Genomic DNA, 18,037 nt, shown 5'->3' with positions numbered 1-18,037 from the left:
AATCAAGGCCCAATGTAAAGAAAAACGGCGTTCCCTTTTAATGCAATCCATCAAAACATGATTCACATTTTCTTTTCTTTCAGAACCCTCTCATAAATCATTATTTCTCTTCCCTAGTACAAACAAAATATCATTCAAGTAGTTGGGTCCAATTCTTAATCTAGTATAAATTATCTCTTCCCTTCTGTTTCTCCATAATTTTTAACAATTACAGATTTTTGAACCCTATATAATCTTCCTTTCTGATCTTCATCCCATATTTTTTTGCCATAATTCTGTTTCTTTTTAATTATTGATTTACCTTTCCCAAATGGAATCTGATCTTTATTTTGCTTTCCCAAAGCCTTTTTAATTTATAAATAACTATAATACAATTGTCTAATATACAACTTATATTAGACAATATAAGTTGTCTTCATCTTCTCTTCAAATTTGATTAAAAAGTTGTAATATTCATTTTAATGTTGATTCCGATAATCTTTAAAACATTGCATAACATAGATTATCATCTCCTATCATCTTTAATAGCTGTTTTTATTTCATTCATACTTATTTCTTCCTCTATTGCTGAAACCGATCTGTCTTTTTGTAAATATAATTAAATTCTTTGAGTTTTTGTTCTTTTTGATTCCTATGAATATTTCCTAGGTGCTCCCCTCTATACACTGCTGCAAAAGCCTCACCCAGAACAGCTGCCTTATCTTTATTTAACACCACAGTTCCTTGACAGCTAATTAGTGCTGGAATTCTTATTTGTCTTCTTTTCCCACCCATCTTCTTAAACATTGACCAAACATTTTGTAATTGAACTCCTGCTCCTATGGAAGAACAGTAATTTCTCCAAGTTTCCTTCTTCGCCTCTTTAATTGGTTTACGAGCCTCTGCCCATTTCTTTTTTTTTTCTGATTTTTCCCAGTCAAATTTTTCTGTAGCATTTTAAATGCTTTATTTCGTTCTTTAATTGCTCTGCTACAATTCCAGCATTTTTGTCTTTCCTTTAATTATTGTTTTTGGAATACTAAGTTCTGCAGCATTTAGTATATGTTCTGTTACCTGTTTAGTGCACTCATATACATTTGCTTTTAATGTCACTAAATGACACATAATGTTTTAAAAATTTGCCATTTAGCTTTATTAATGCACCATCTTGTTATTTTAAGTTCCTCTTGTCTTAATAAATTATCTTTAATGATTATGCTAACAGCATAATGATCACTTCCTATTGTGGACTCTCCCCTCACACCCCATTCACAAGAGCTAATGATTGAACTGGATACTAATGTTAAATCAAGACATGACAGAGTTCCTTTATGTATGTCTATTTTTGTTCCCTGACTATTATTCAGGGACACCAGTGACCTTTCATCCATCATTTCTTCCACTATTTTACCATTATTGTCAGTCTGTCTGCTTCCTTTACTATTATGTGCATTGAAGTCACCACACCAAACTTCTCTTCTTTTAATTGATCCTGAGATTTTATTAAATATATTGATAATTTCCAGCTGCACTCAGAAGTTCGTGAATTTTATCCGCATGGACCTCCTTCATGTCTAGGAACTGTCCTGGTGCTTCTGCAATAGTTTTGATTTTATCACTTTTCTTTTTCATTTCCACTGTAACATTACAGGTGCTGGTCATAAAATTAGAATATCATGAAAAAGTAGATTGATTTCAGTAATTCCATTTAAAAAGTGAAACTTGTATATTATATTCATACATTACATACAAACTCATATATTTCAGATGTTTATTTTGTTTAATTTTGATGATTACAAATGACAACAAATGAAAATCTCAAATTCATCATATCAGAAAATTAGAATATTACTGAAGACCAATAAAAACAAAGGATTTATAGAAATGTTGGCCAACTGAAAAGTATGAACATGAAAAGTATGAGCATGTACAGCACTCAGTATTTAGTTGGGCCTCCTTTGGCCTGTATTACTGCAGCAATGCGGCGTGGCATGGAGTCGATCAGTCTGTGGCACTGCTCAGGTGTTATGATAGCCCAGGTTGCTCTAATAGTGGCTTTTAGCTCTTCTGAATTGTTGGGTCTGGTGTATTGCATCTTCTTCTTCACAATACCCCATAGATTTTCTATGGGGTTAAGGTCAGGAGAGTTTGCTGGCCAATTAAGAACAGGGATACCATGGTCCTTCAACCAGGTACTGGTAGCTTTGGCACTGTGTGCAGGTGCCAAGTCCTGTTGGAAAATGAAATCTGCATCTCCAAAAAGTTGGTCAGCTGCAGGAAGCATGAAGTGCTCTAAAACTTCCTGGTATGTGGCTGCGTTGACCCTGGACCTCAGAAAACACAATGGACCAACACCAGCAGATGACATGGCACCCCAAACCATCACTGACTGTGGAAACTTTACACTGGACTTCAAGCAACGTGGATGAAGTGCCTCTCTTCTTTTCCTCCAGACTCTGGGACCTTGATTTCCAAAGGAAATGCAAAATTTACTTTCATCAGAGAACATGACTTTGGACCACTCACCAGCAGTCCAGTCCTGTTTCTCTTTAGCCCAGGCAAGACGCTTCTGACGCTGTCTGTGGTTCAAGAGTGGCTTGCACAAGGAATGCGACAGCAGAAACCCATGTCTTTCATACGTCTGTGTGTGGTGGTTCTTGAAGCACTCACTCCAGCTGCAGTCCACTCTTTGTGAATCTCCCCCACATTTTTGAATGGGTTTTGTTTCACAATCCTCTCCAGGGTGCGGTTATCTCTCTTGCTTGTACACTTTTTTTGACCACATCTTTTCCTTCCCTTCGCCTCTCTATTAATGTGCTTGGACACTGAGCTCTGTGAACAGCCAGCCTCTTTAGCGATGACCTTTTGTGTCTTGCCCTCCTTGTGCAAGGTGTCGATGGTCGTCTTTTGGACAACTGTCAAGTCAGCAGTCTTCCCCATGATTGTCTAGCCTATAGAACTAGACTGAAAGACCATTTAAAGGCTTTTGCAGGTGGTTTGAGTTAATTAGCTGATTAGAGTGTGGCACCAGGGGCCATCAATTTTGAACCTTTTCACAATATTCTAATTTTCTGATATGATGAATTTGAGATTTTCATTTGTTGTCATTTGTAATCATCAAAATTAAACAAAATAAACATCTGAAATATATGAGTTTGTATGTAATGTATGAATATAATATACAAGTTTCACTTTTTAAATGGAATTACTGAAATCAATCTACTTTTTCATGATATTCTAATTTTATGACCAGCACCTGTATAAATGCCACAAAGTTTTGTTTTTTAACCAACATTGTATTTTCATCTACATTACATTTATGCTTGCATGCATAGGGTTCATCTGTTGAATTGATAATGTTTTTATTCTGTTTTCTTTGTGAGTCATTATTTTCCTGATTTATCTCTCCATGACATGTAACTTTATTCCCCAAGTTCTTTGAACTTTCTTTTCTATCTTTCTTGAATGCCTCAGCATATGAAACCTTCTGTTTTTTTAATTCTTTGTGCTTGTCTTGCCTCCCTCTGTACTACGCTTCCACCATATGCTGCACTATGTTCTCCCCACAGTTACAACATTTAACTTAGGCATCTTTATCACACGTTCCATATTCATGTGAACCTCCACACCTTGCACATGCACACCTAATTTTCCCTTTGCACTCCTTAGCTACATGACACATTCTTTGACCAACAAAATATCTTATTGGGTTGGGAATGTTCTCTCTCACCCTGAGGTTTATGTCGCCAATCTGCACAGATTCTGGAATCACATTTTCAAACTGCAATATAATTGCTATGGTGTCTTTAACAACTCCATCTCTTGTGTTTAATCCTTGTTGCTTCACTTATTTTTCCTACTTTTATTTCTTGTTTGATTTCATCAACTGTCATGCCAGGGATGTATGTTTTGATTCTTTCACCTACAAGAGTTGTCATATTGAGAATCTTTTCTTGTTGTTTTTTGCGAACGGCATAAATTAATATCTTCCGGTTGTTCATTATCCTGGCTGACTTGTTTCGTCCAATTTCCTTCTCAATCACTTTAGATAGTTTTATGGGATGTAACTATCCTCCCTCTTGTTTAAACTCGACTGTAACTTTCCACTCCTCTTCCCCATTTGCTTGCTCTCCCTGCGCTTGTGTTTGTTTTTGTCTTTTTACTTCTTTCCTCTCTAACCTCACTCCCATCTGACCAACTTCTATCCCTTTCCTCTCTTCGCCTAATTTCACGCTTTCTTCTTGAAGACCTAGACATCCTCCACTCCATTTCCTCTCCACCATTTCCACCTGATGTGGAAGCCACACTCAATGTACACTGTACATTGAGTGTGGCATATACTGTACATTGTACAGTATATGCAAACCGCCAAAAAGTTTTCAACTCCTATCAACTTTGCACTTCGCTCACAAATCTCACGTGGCCGCCTCCACCGGAAGAGCAACTCCAGTCCTGCCCTGCCCTCTGCTGTATAGGCTTGAAAGCCAACTACCAATTAAGTAAATCAGGTGGTCTGCATCTCTGTAATGAGAAGGGGTGTGGCCTAATGACATCAACACCCTTTATAAGGTGTGCTTAATTATTTGGCAACTTCCTTTCCTTTAGCAAAATGGGTCAGAAAAGAGATTTGACAGACTCTGGAAAGTCAAAAATCGTCAGATGGGTGGAACAGTTTGGAAATTGCCAAGCTTTTGAAGCGGGATCATCGCACAATCAAGCGGTTCATGGCAAATAGCCAACAGGGGCGCAAGAAGCGTGTTGGAAAAAGAAGATGCAAAATAACTCCCCATGAATTTAGAAGGATCAAGCGTGAAGCTGCCAGGAAGCCATTAGCCACACCCTCATAATATGGCCAAATCTAAAAAAATAAAAATAAATAAATAAAAAAAAACACATCACTTCCAAAATTATGAAACTTTGCTTTTAAGGAGTCTTTTGGTTTGATTGAGAACACATTGTGGCCCAATAATAAAAATAATCCTCAAAAATACAACTTGCCTAATAATTCTGCTCATAGTGTAGTTTTGCCAAAGATTTGGAACTGGACTCAGGCTTTGACTGTTCCTGACCACTCTGAAAACAAACCTCTGTTGTCTGCTGGAAGGTCAAGTTTTGCCCAGGATCACTCTGCATCATCCCCACAGCATGTTGCTGCTACCGTCGCATGGTTTTTGCTCATCAGTCGCTTTCTTCTTGTGTCTTTCCACAAACCTGTGAAGTAATTTGAAAAACTCACATGAAAAGAAAAGACAATTAGGAGAAATATATTGATACAATTACTTTGTCTTTGGTGCTCAGACCCCTGCAGGAAACATAGCGCTAAATTTTGATATATATGCATGGACAGGAGCAAAGAATAGGGCTGTTTCCCCCCCAGGCCTGAAACTGGTGGTGGAGTGGAGATAGATGAAGTTGATCAGACTGCTGGTTAGCGAGACGGTCTGCTGAGCTTTATGGGGAGATCCAGTGGACTGCGTGAGCTGATACTAGAGCTTCTATCAGGGACCTGGAAGATGGTAGTCTAGTTGGTTAACACAGGTTGAGAAAACCTGTCCACGATGAGCAAGCATGAAGCGACAGTGGAGAGGAAAAACTCCCCATTGGTAAGAAACCTCTGGCAGAACCAGGCTCAACATGGCGGTTTTCTGCCGGACTGGTTGAGATGAGACAGGAAACGCAGTAAGAGTCGGGGAGGAATGATGCTCTGATGAAGCTTTAGCTACGATGGTGGAGGAGGGGCTGGAGGTGGGTTGAAATGGTGTCGCCTGAATTAAGTCACACAGCGCAACTGCCGCCTGCTCACGGGAGCAGGTAAGTGCGTATCGGAGATCTTTTAAGATGAACTTTGGATCGGCATCCAAAGTTCAGCCAATCGGCATTGGCTTCCCTGGAGGCATGGTTCAAAGCTGATTGGCTGTGTCGCAGGTGGATGTAGGAGAGCAGTTCGTTTCTTCAGTTTAACTTCCGCCTAGGCTCCATATCTCATATCAACAGAATCAATCAGATCTGCAAAATGTCCACAGAGGTCTTCTCCTTGTCTGGCCTTTTTTGGGCAGTTTGATATGCCTTTCACATCAAATGCATATATAGATATGCACATATTTCAAACCTTTTGATATCAAAAAGAAAAAGTGATGGCCATGTTTTCTCTTTTCTTTTCTCTTTCAAAGGTGTCATGATCTTGGCACCATGGGCTGGGTTTTACTCCTTCTCCTCTTATCTGCTTCGCTCCACCCCAGCCTAATTATCTCTTATCAGATCCACCTGTTCCTTCTGATATTTATGCCACCAGTTCCCAGCCCATGGTGACAGATTATTCGAGCTTCCAGCGAGCCGAGTTCTAGCGTTTCTCTGTGTTTGTTCTGCCTGATATTGACCTGTTTCTGCCCCCGGACTTCTGAGTTTTGGCCGCCCCTGCTCTGCTCTATTTTGCTTTTTCTGTTTCTCTGGATTTTACCAGTTGCCGTCCTTGGACCCGTCTTCAGACCACGGATTGGATTATCCTTCCTGGATCCCTCATTTTCTCTGTGTGCTCTGGCTGCTGCTGGTTGCTGCTCATCTTCCCTCCTGGATCTCTGGTTCAGGCTCAGTTTCAAGCTGCAGAGCTCAGCTACTCTGGACTTCACTCCTCCTTCTGAGCTCAGACGGAACTTTGCCAGGTTGGTCGCTTCAGAAATATTTATATCCCCGCAGTGTATCCAGGGAACCTGCGCCAGCTGATGAGCAGCTGCACGCAGCTTTTTCAATAAACTCCTTTGAAGTTTCACTGTCTGTCTCGTCTGAATTCTGAGTCCAAACCTCTGAGCTCCTGAAAAAAGGATGTTTATGCTTGTTTTTGGGTTATGTTCAGAAAAAAAAAAAGTTATGTTAAAGTGCAATAAGAAACTTGTTTAAATTTGAAATCTCTAAGGGCTTTTTGCTTTATTTTCTTGCACCACCGCATAGCTGATCACCCAGGAAATGCTGGTAGAACTGTGTGGCTTTTGATGTTTCGGGGGCAGTAAGCCATGACTCAGTCCTGTCACCTTGGCTCATCGCTAGAGGAGTTTTGTTTCTACTCTTTGCTGCACTGTGTCATATTGATCAACCGGCAGAAATTTGTCACAGTGAAACTTTTTGACTGTGCTCAAACTCTATGGTGTATGGAAACACTTTTAAAACAGGATAACAATAACCACAGGGCTATACAGAAATTATAAACGGAAAAGAAACATTTGCCAATGTGGGTAGAAACTAATTACAATTACCAAAGGGAAAAAAAAGTAAAGTATTTTACTGATATGTACCTTTTTTGTTGTACTTGAGTAATAATATTGTGAAGTATCTCCACTGTTGTGTGAAAGTTTTGGGAACCCTCCCTGAGTATCTTCATTGCATAGAGAGACTTGTTTTAATTAAAAATGAGTCAGAGAGACTCACCTACAGTTAATTTAAAAGTCAAACTTCTTGTTCCAGTTTTATGTTCTATCCACTAAGTCATTTGTAGGTTATCAAAGGAAGTCTATTTTCAAAGGAAGTAATCGCATGGTTTGAATGAGTAAATATCACCTACCGAAATATTTTCTTTGCCTGAATTTTTTAAGAATATTATTTTGCATAAAACAATAATCTAAATAGAATTAATAAATAAAATAAAGAATAAAAACCTAGCTTTATGTCTTTGTTTTTCTTATTTTTTCACTTTTCTGACTGACATGATTGATTTCTTTGGTAAAAGATTAATTAGGGCTGGGATCTGTTTTGGTTTCTGAGGACCCAACTGGAAAATTAAACAAGCTTTTATCAACCAAAAAGTACGTTTTTCTTATGTTTGAGTTCACCTTCAGCTTTGACATACTTAAAAACCAAGCAGAGGAACAGACTGGATGTAGAGAACAGCCTGGGATCTGCTGTTTTTCACACTGAGCTATAGAAGTTCATCAAAGCAGCTCACTTGTCTTGATGAAAACAAAGTAAAACCAATTAAATCAGTCTGACTATAATTTTTCTTCTGTATTTTGTTCCCAATTCATCAAGTTTAAATGTGATTATAAGAGAGTTACTCAGAGGAGCTCCAGTTTGATAAATATTTTTGTTAGATTTAGATTTTATTTTGTATTTATTTCGATTCCTTAGTAACTTCCAGGCAACATACTTATGTTTTTTTTTTATTTGAGATGGAAAGCATAACTTCATAAAATTAAATGCTCAATTTAAAAGATTAAGTCAAATCAATAGGACCTACTCTAATTTCCAAGGTTGGAATATAAAGTAATTTTACAGCTGTAATAGTAATAGAATTAAGATAATACAGATTTTACTGAATAAGTATTGCTAAGGTTAGAGCTATAAATAGTCATATCATGTCATGCCTCAATGGCAAATCATCATACCGGGGAATAGTAATAAACCCCAACCTACAGTAAAACCAAGGATTGAATACACAAACTTTCATGTTTGAGTCAGGATACGTAACTGCAACTCAGAAACAGAAAAATTCAACAACAAAATCACTTAATAGAATAATGCTATAGTGCCAAGAAGGCCAGCATTACAGCTTAAAGCCAATGGTACCAACACTAGTCAACACTAGAGAGCAAACACTAATGGTAGTGTTTTGTGGCATTTACGTCACTTTGTGCATGTTGTTGCTCTACTGAAGAAATGGTTAAATAACCTTCCCCAAAATGCTCTACTACTCCTGAAGCACCAGCAGCAGTGGAATCATCACTACCTCTGACTAGCAAACATATGCTAAAAGTGTGCTTCCATTCACTGACCAGAGACCTTTAGGCTACTCTAAAAAACAGGCCGATCTCGAACATCTATACACAAAGGTGTTGATGGCAGCACCACAGCTGATATTTCTCTCCAGGATAGTGTCACAGCCAAACAGGAACAGACCAGACGAAGCTACTATGATGATAAAAAGTAGAGAGAGCAGAGAGTTACAGATTGAACTAACTCCAGTAAGTTCATTAGTAAGTAACTAAGTGGGAAAATAAATACACTGCTAAAAAAAAATGAAAGGAACACTTTGAAAACACATCAGATCTTAATGGGGGGGAAAAATCATGCTGTTTATTTATACTGATATGGACCGGGTGATGTGTAAGGAACAACAGGATGCCACATCATTTGATGGAAATGAAAATGATCAACCTACAGAGGGCTTAATTCAAAGACACCCCAAAAATTACAGTGAAAAAATGATGCGGCAGGCTAGTCCATTTTGCTGAAATTTTATTGCAGCAACTCAAAATGGTATTCAGTAATTTTATGGCTCCCACGTGCATGTAAGCCTGCCTGATAACGTCGGGGCGTGCTCCTAATGAGACGACGGATGGTGTCCTAGGGTATCTCCTCCCAGATCTGGACCAGGGCATCACTAAGCTCCTGGACAGTCTGAGGGGCAATCTGGCGGCGTCAGATGGATGGAAACATAATGTCCCAGAGGTGTTCTATTGGATTTTGGTCAGGCGAGTGTGGAGGCCGATCAATGGTATCAAAGTGGCAGACTTGCCAATTCTGGTGTTCTGTGGCAAATGCCAATCGAGCTCCACAGTGCCGAGTAGTGAGCACAGGGCCCACTAGAGGACGTCGGGCCCTTAGGCCACCCTCGTGAAGTCTGTTTCTGATTGTTTGGTCAGAGACATTCACACCAGTGGCCTGCTGGAGGTCATTTTGTACGGCTCTGGCAGTGCTCCTCCTGCTCCTCCTTGCACAAAGGAGCAGATACCGGTCCTGCTGATGGGTTGTAGACCTTCTACGACCCTGTCCAGCTGTCCTGGAGTAACTGCCTGTCTCCTGGAATCTCCTCCATGCTCTTGAGATTGTGCTGGGAGACACAGCAAACCTTCTGGCAATGGCACGTATTGATGTGCCATCCTGGAGGAGTTGGACAGCCTGTGCAACCTCTGTAGGATCCAGGTAGCGCCTCATGCTAACAGTAGTGACAGTGACCCTAGCCAAATGCAAAACTGGTGAAAAAGAGTCAGAAAAGATGTGTAGAAAAAATATCCGTGGCCTTCAGCTGTAAAACTATTCCTGTTTTTGATGGTCGTCTCGTTGTTGCCCCTCTAGTGCACCTGTGTTTAATTTCATTAACACCAAAGCAGCTGAAACTGATTAACAACCCTCTCTGCTACTTACCTGACCAACTCAATATCCCAGAAATTTAATTATCTTGATGCTATACTCTGATTACAAAGTGTACCTTTCATTTTTTGAGTAGTGTATAAGAATGAAGCAGAATGATAAAAAGGGGTACCTATGCCCTCCACCAGTCTTAGCTTATAGCATCATAACTATAGAGATAGCTCAGGATAACCTGAGCCACTCTAACTAAAGACTAAACTAAAACTGGTAGTTGGTTCCACAGGAGAGGAACCTGATAACTAAAATATCTGCCTCCCATTCTACTTTTAGAAATTCTAGGAGCCACTAGTAAATCTGCAGATTAAGAGCAAAGTGCTCTGTTAGGAACATAAGGAACAATCAGATCTCTGATATCAGATGGAGCTTGGCCATTTAAGGCTTTATATGTGAGAAGGAGGATTTTAAATTCTATTCTGGATTTAACAGAAAGCCAATGAAGAGAAGCCAGGATAGGAGGGATATGATCTCTCTTTTTCATTTTCATCCGAACTCTGGCTGCAGCATTTTGGATCAGCTGAAGGCTTTTAACTACAGCTTGTGGACTTCCTGATAGTAAAGAATTACAATAGTCCAGCCTTGAAGTAACAAATGCATGGACTAGTTTCTCAGCATCACCCCTGGACAGGAGATTTCTCATTTTTGCAATATTCCGCAGATGAAAAAAGTAAATTCTAGAAACCTCTTTGATATGGGATTCAAATGATAGGTCCTAATCAACAATAAAGGCAAGATTTTTTACTTTATTATCTGAGATCAATTAAATCCCCTCAAATTAAGTGACTGGAATCTAATCTTATTAGAAGAAGGTCTTGCAAGAATGAAATTAAACCAGAAAGTGCTTGGGAGATTCTTTCACACGATGCTCAAAGAGCAGGTAGTGACTTGAGCTTTTCATACTTACATTTCCAGAAAAACAGTCCACTATACCTTTAATCTGTTTTGGTTGTATATCATATTCATATATGTGTACATTAACATACATTTAAAAAGTTTTGCTAGTTTTCTCTAGCTAGGAGACTCCTGAATGAATTACAAAGAAACATAAAAATACAACGCTATATCAGAAAAGAGCATAATTTTCTAATTTATTAATAAATTATGATAACTAGCCATCAATAAAACCATCAAATCACCAGGTAGAGGTGACTAATTGTGGCCTTGGCCCCCATATCATGACACCCCTGGGCCTTCTGTAATGGTGTTTACTCAGGAAATGAATATGATTTATTTGCAGTTATACCACCTCTTTGGAGAACCAAATCAAAACAAGGAGGGAAACTTATTGACTGAACATCAGATCTTTCAGGTTTGCTAGCGCTGACACGCTAATCAGAGGCACACAAAGCTGTTATAATGAGGTTGCAGCAATGTGCATCAATGACACATTGCGTGTTTGTAACAGTAATCGTATTTTCTATGCTGGAAAAAAAAAGAAAATGTTGCCAATTTTCTCCTTGTTTTTCTTTTCTGATGGTATCAAAAGGGCTCTCACCGCCTACGTGGAACATTAACCCTTGCAAACACATTCTCAGAACTGATGTGGGGATAAGTCACTGTGGAAATGAGTAGAGGAAGGTGCACAACACAACGAAAAAGTTAGCTAACATCTTCACACATTATTGTTATGTGCTTTTGTTTATAAAAAACCTTGGTGTTACTTTCCAAGGAACAGAGTAAGATGTGACCATTTTTTATATATTTGATTTACCGGTAGGTCTATAGCAGGAACTAAATTTCCGTGAGAAGATTTAGAGAGAATATCTTGAAATTCAGAGGAAACCATTGATAAAGTCGAGTGCTTTAAATTTGAGCGTGATCTAAACGTGAAGCTGTAAAAGAGAGCAAACTGAGCTGCGTGGTTATTGCAGGAATTCAGATATGACTCAGAGGCAGCCCTTACTTTCCAGGAAATCAGCACCTGTTGATTCACAGCTGCTTCATTGGCGTCTCCCACACATACGCTCACGTGTTTTTGAGCTTTCTATCTTTTCTGTGTAAAAACCCTGTAAACTGCACCTTTCCAGGCACCTGTCAAAACAGGATATCTGATGAGAAAAAGCAGAGTAAAGTTTTTGGCATTACAAACATACATTTTATAACAGCTTAACAGAAATGTAAACAAAAAAACTGCCACATGTCAGTAAACTTGCTTAAATTATTTATCCCTAAAACAGAATTATTAAAACTTTCATACAGGTTGGTTGGTTAATTTATGCTCTATTTGATGTCTAAATATGTATGTCTTTAGCTTTATTTATGCGGTTCAAAGCATGATGGTGGCACCATCATACTGTCTGGCCACTTTTCTGCTAGAAATAAATGGGAACAATGGTGAAATATGATGGCGGAGGATTAACTCAGCTGGAGCTTCAATATACACCTGGATCATTAAAATGTGGTGTTCTCAAAGGTCAGTGATTCAAAATACCCAAACAAGGTTCAAAACTAATAGAGAGTAACCTTTATTTAGTTTATAGTTTTGTGTTTCCAACCATTCCAACGACACAAAAAAATTTTTAGAACTGTAAATGTACTGTCATTTTCACTATTGTTCAAGGCTGCACTTTTAAAAAAGATGAAATTGTCAGAGAGCTGTTTGCAAACAAAATTTCTTTTTGTTTTTACACTTGTGTAAACAAAATTACAAAATCTGTCTAAGTCTATTTCTGGAAATAAAGAAACACTATTTGTAGGGAGTGTTGGTCTACTGGTTAGAGCAACTGATGAGTTAAATGCAGAGGTAAATTTCTCCTATGTGTGATTAAAGAAATTCAATTGTTTCTTTGGGAAGTCTTAAATGATTAGGGCGTCATTTATACTCTTTTTATTTCCAGAGGCGCATTTGTGAGGTCAGCCACTGATGTCGTAAAGTAAGGGCTAGCTGGCAGTCTTTAGCTCATGCTAAAGGTGGGTTAAGGTCAAGTCTTTGTGCATGCCATTAAAGGTCTTCCACACGAAACTCACTCATCCATGTATTAAAGGACCTTGTTCTGTCCCCAGAGGACAAGAAATGTTATTGCAGGAAGGGCAGCCATCTTTAACCAGTTCCTACGAAGTTCAAATCAGATAGTCAATTTGCTGACACTATACGTGGGTTGCAATGATTTCCGATCACCAAAAACCATTAACCATTTATGCTGGAATATTTAGTGCTGATGAAAAATCTCAACTGGACTTCTGTCTTGTTTTCCCCCACAGGTTCAGGACCTACAACTTGTGGGCTAAAATAACTGTCAATAAAAACATATGTTTAGGTGTTGGAATTTGTACCTTTTTCTTCCACAAAGGTTGTAGAAACCATGTTGGTGTCGAGGAGCTCAATTTTAGACATTTGTGTCCATCAAAGTGGTTTAAGCATATAAATTCATTTTTTTTTTTTTTTTGATTTTATGGGTGAACAAATAATTCAATAAATTTATGTTTGTTGATTGCATGTAAACCTTCTGTAGTATGTGTCCAATAACTGTAATAATTATCCTAAATTGTTCCATTTTGTTTTCCTCTGATGTTTTGCCTATCAGTGAAATGAAGCCTATTTTTCCCTGATTCTTTATAAATGTATTCTCTCTCTTTTTTTATCATTGGTTTACCAATCACATTTCCCCTTCAAGGATGTGGGATGGGCCACTTTGACAGGAAGTCCATTGTTTTCCACTCCCTCTTCCCTCATGTTTTCAAGCCAGACTTTCCCACGCCTCCTTATTTACAATTCGGGTATTTTCGGATTTTGTCTTTTGTGGAAAAGCAAAATAAACATATTGGGTGTACTTGACATTGTCAACTTTTCATGAAAAAACCCCCCAGACAATTGCTCTCCAGCAACATGTGAAAGCAGTGTAAGGCAGTTTGAAACCTGTTTTGCATCACATTACTTTTATGGTCTTGTTAAAATAAAGTGTGACCTGAGGGCCAAACCAATAACAGCCTTTCAGGAAATGTAACATCCTCACTGAACCTCGTGATAAAATACAGTTTATCAGCAGCCTTTGGGCTCGTCTTACATCAGCTTTATCACACTGTTTGGGTTTTTTTTTTTATTCCTGTCAAACGATTCCTGTAATTTAGATTATAGCCTTAGGGATGCGTGAGCAGAGAATTTCCTTAATTAAACTTCATTCACTGTAATATCCTATTACAGAAAGACAAACTCATAAAACAGGCTACTTCCAATCAGCCAGGTTTCGTGCATTAGTAATGTTGTTGAATAATGCTGGACATGGTGCCATGATGCAGACTTTAAAAGTGTATCGATTGTGGTAAGGTTGTCTTTAACACTATAGCGTTACATTTAAAAGAAAGTTTCTAAAACCTTTGATCTTCAAACACAAAAAACATCAAAATTTGCTAAATTTGTCAATGATCCGGAAGAAAGAAGGAAAAGGATAATTCAATTGTATAAAATGTGCTTTATACACTGTAAACCACTGTTTGTATATTGTGTAATTCCTCTTCATTCCTTGCATTGTTACATGTTTCCCATTGAATTATAGGTCTGGCTGATTCCTCCATAACTTTAATCTTCTCTCCTCAGAACTAAGATGCTGATCGCTTACATGTCTGTTGGGGTAAACATAACCTGATAAATAATCTATTTACTAAAGTGACTTAAAAAGAAAAATCTACCATGAGTAGTTTTATGACACAATACTGTTCAATGTGCTTGGGTAAAAGCATTTTAAAGTTTTGCTACTTTTACTTGATTATAATTTATGATTGGTTGACATATTTATCTATAATTGCACCAGTTTGTGTTGCGTTTAAACTTGCTTTGAAAAATTTTAACCTAATTGTTCTAATGTTATTTTTTACACGATGGTTCTCAATCATGAAGCCAAGTAAATATACAGTAAACGGTGTAATGTCGTTGGAAGCAGGCTGTGCTATTCAAATATACACCTACGAAAAGTATTGATTTCAAAAGCAGTGATCAGGAAAAATGTTGTGACTGAATTCATACCTTCAATTCAATTCAGATTATTTATATAGCGCCCTTTCACAACACCAGAGATGGGAAGTAACGAAGTACAAATACTTCGTTACTGTACTCAAGTAGATTTTTGTGATATTTTTACTTTACTTTACTACTTATTTTTATGGCGACTTTTTACTTCTACTCCTTACATTTGTACACAAATATCTGTACTTTCTACTCCTTACATTTTAAAAAATTGTCTCGTTACTTTAGTTTTTAATCATTTCAATGGAGTTACCGTTATTATTTTTCACGTCATCAATACCAAATTCAATCTAATTGGATGGGAATCTACGTTGCATTTGACGCACCACTACAAGATGAATCGACAGATTCGGCGGTATTCATTGGCGGCAAATCATTGCAGCTTGGTGGCGGTGGCGTTAGCATAGTAGCATGGACGACGAGATGATTGAAAATGAACACAACGGAGATCTAGTCCTATTGGCAGACATCCATTTAAAATGTAGGCAACGGCATGAAAAAAGTGGTTTCTACTTTTACTTTTATACTTTAAGTAAATTTACAAGCCTGTACTTTGTTACTTTTACTTGAGTAAAGAAGTTTAATCAGTACTTCCACTTTTACCAGAGTATTTTTTAACACAAGTATCTGTACTTTTACTCAAGTACGGAAAGTGAGTACTTTTGCCATCTCTGCACAACACTTGTAATCTCAGGGCCCTTTACAGAGATTATTCAACAAGATCATAGTCAGACTGGTCCAAAGTTTTCTATCTAAGGAAAACCAGCTGACTGCATCGACTCATTGATTCGACTCAAAAGCAATCCCTCACACCAAACATATTTGTAATGACAGTGGAGAGGAAAATTCCCTTTGAACAGGAAAAAAACCTCAAGCAGAACCAGGTTCAGTGTGAGCGGCTGTCTGCTGAGGCCGACTGGGGTTCAAGGACACAGAAGCAGGCATAGAAAAATAAGCAGAGATACAAAAGGCAACTGTAAACCAGCTCCACAGGCAGCCCCGTCCAGGAAACACACAGCCAGGCAGACGAGCTCCGAGCCAGCTCCCATGTCAGAGGATGAAGAGAGCACATAAAGTCACAGTCAAAGAAACAAGGCTACACTGATAAACAGGCCAAGCTCCAACATCTATAAACAAAGATGTTGATGGCAGCAGCACAGCTGATATTTCTCTCCAGGATGGAGTCACAGCCAAACAGGAACAGACCAGATGAAGCTACTATGAGAAAAATCACAGAGAGCAGAACCTTAGAGATTGAACTAACAAATTCTGCAGTATGAAAGAATAGAGACAGAATGAAGCAGAATGATGAAAAAGGGGTCCCTATGTCCTCCAGCAGTCTAAGCCTATAGCAGCATAACTATAGAGATAGCTCAGGATACCCTGAACCACTCTAACGATAAGCTGTAACAAAAGGGAAAGTTTTAAGCCTAGCCTTAAAAGTAGACAGGGTGTCTGCCTCACGGACTAAAACTGGTAGTTGGTTCCACAGGAGAGGAGCCTGATAACTAAAATACCTGCCTCCCATTCTACTTTTAGAAATTCTAGGAGCCCCTAGTAAACCTGCTTGGCCATTTAAGGCTTTATATGTGAGAAGGAGGGGTTTAAACTATATTCTGGAAGTTAGAATAGGAGAGAAATCATCTCTCTTATTAATTTTCATAATGTTAATGATGTTGTTAATTATCAATTGATTGTTTTCTGAGGGGAGTGACAGGAATAAGTTGAACAGCTCTATAAATCTTTTCAGCCAGAACAGCTTTATGATGTTTTTATATTTTGTTTCATCTTTCAAAGCCGGGCTCCTCAGCTTGTTTTTACTATTTATGAATGACGCCCAGGTCAGTGATCTATTAAAATGTTCTAGTCCCAACCAGCAGGGGGGTACAGCAACATAGAAATGAAGCCAACAGTATATTTTACTTGTCGCTACTGTGTGTGTTGGTAGTTCTCAGTCAGGCCAAATGCGACTTATATTATAGGGATAAACCCCTATAATTGATGGGATGGAGGAGCCAGCCTTACAGCTGCAGCCTGTGGCCGCTCAGGTTAGCTGGAAGAACGGAACATCATCCGGTTTGAATCAACTCTGCTAAAGCTGGTCGTCACTTTTCTCTCTCCCTCCCTTTCTCTCTCTCCTGCCTGATTTTACTCCTCCTAGCTCAAATCTGACTGAACACCCGCGCGCCCCCCGCCTCTCCTCTCGAGTTTGGATGGCAGATTCGTGCTGATTGAGCCGCGTGGATCGCAGCATCAAGAGAAAATAAAAACCTTCCGCCCGCTCACTGCGCCCTTCCATATGCCTTCAGCTCTGGGGGCGAGGGACGGCCCCTGACGAGTCCGTCTGTGAACAGGAGGAGCGAGCAGACAGGCAGACATCGCCGTCATCTCCTACTTCATGAGAAGGACACGTCCGTGGAAGGCTTGACCAGGAATCATGGCAGCTATTTTATCGGCGGAAGAGGAGCAGGTAGGCCTCGGTGGTGTTCAGGCTCCCACCTCTGACTTTCTACGTAACAAACGCCGATTTTAAAGTATCGCTTCTACCCTTTTATTTTATCCTGCTTTACGGATGTGTGCATGTGTGTTTTTTTTTTTTTTTTTGTATGCGTGCGCGCGCACAGCAGCGAGTGGCTGAGACGGCGGTGCGCAATAGTTGCTTTGTTGCGAAATAGTCCCGAGTGCAAAGCGGAAACATTGTATCCATTTGTGGCGGATTATTGCCCTGCCCGCATCGCTGTGACTTCTTGTCCAGGATAATGTGTTGCAACAGCGACCGCAGCTTACTGGTTTGAAAGGTTTCGAGCCTGGATCGGACCCCTGCTTCCTGGGGGGGTCAGCAGCCCCCCAGCTTCATTTGTTCACTCTTTACTGCGTTTCAACGACACAGTTTGAACTGGATTAAAGCGGAGGGCTAGAATATATATATACAGTTAGATTAATCAATTGGAATGTCCAGTTGTT

The 18,037-nt window shown here is 39.1% G+C and overlaps 1 protein-coding gene across 1 annotated transcript in view; it reads left to right on the top strand.

Annotated features, from left to right (window-relative positions):
• Positions 1–16,970: 16,970 nt before the first annotated feature.
• Positions 16,971–18,037, top strand: part of ptpn9a (protein tyrosine phosphatase non-receptor type 9a) — a 64,873-nt gene continuing 63,806 nt past the window's right edge. Inside the window, exons 1-2 of the mRNA XM_038273082.1 lie at positions 16,971–17,121; positions 17,235–17,543. Coding sequence (XP_038129010.1) covers positions 17,511–17,543 — 33 coding nt within the window. The 5' untranslated portion in view covers positions 16,971–17,121; positions 17,235–17,510. The remainder of the gene's footprint in view (positions 17,122–17,234; positions 17,544–18,037) is intronic.

Source organism: Cyprinodon tularosa, unplaced genomic scaffold (genome assembly GCF_016077235.1).
Source record: "Cyprinodon tularosa strain WSP-4 unplaced genomic scaffold, ASM1607723v1 ctg856, whole genome shotgun sequence".
Taxonomy (NCBI): domain Eukaryota; kingdom Metazoa; phylum Chordata; class Actinopteri; order Cyprinodontiformes; family Cyprinodontidae; genus Cyprinodon; species Cyprinodon tularosa.
The sequence above is the reverse complement of the archived record's forward strand: the minus strand, read 5'-3'. Positions and strand labels throughout refer to the sequence as shown.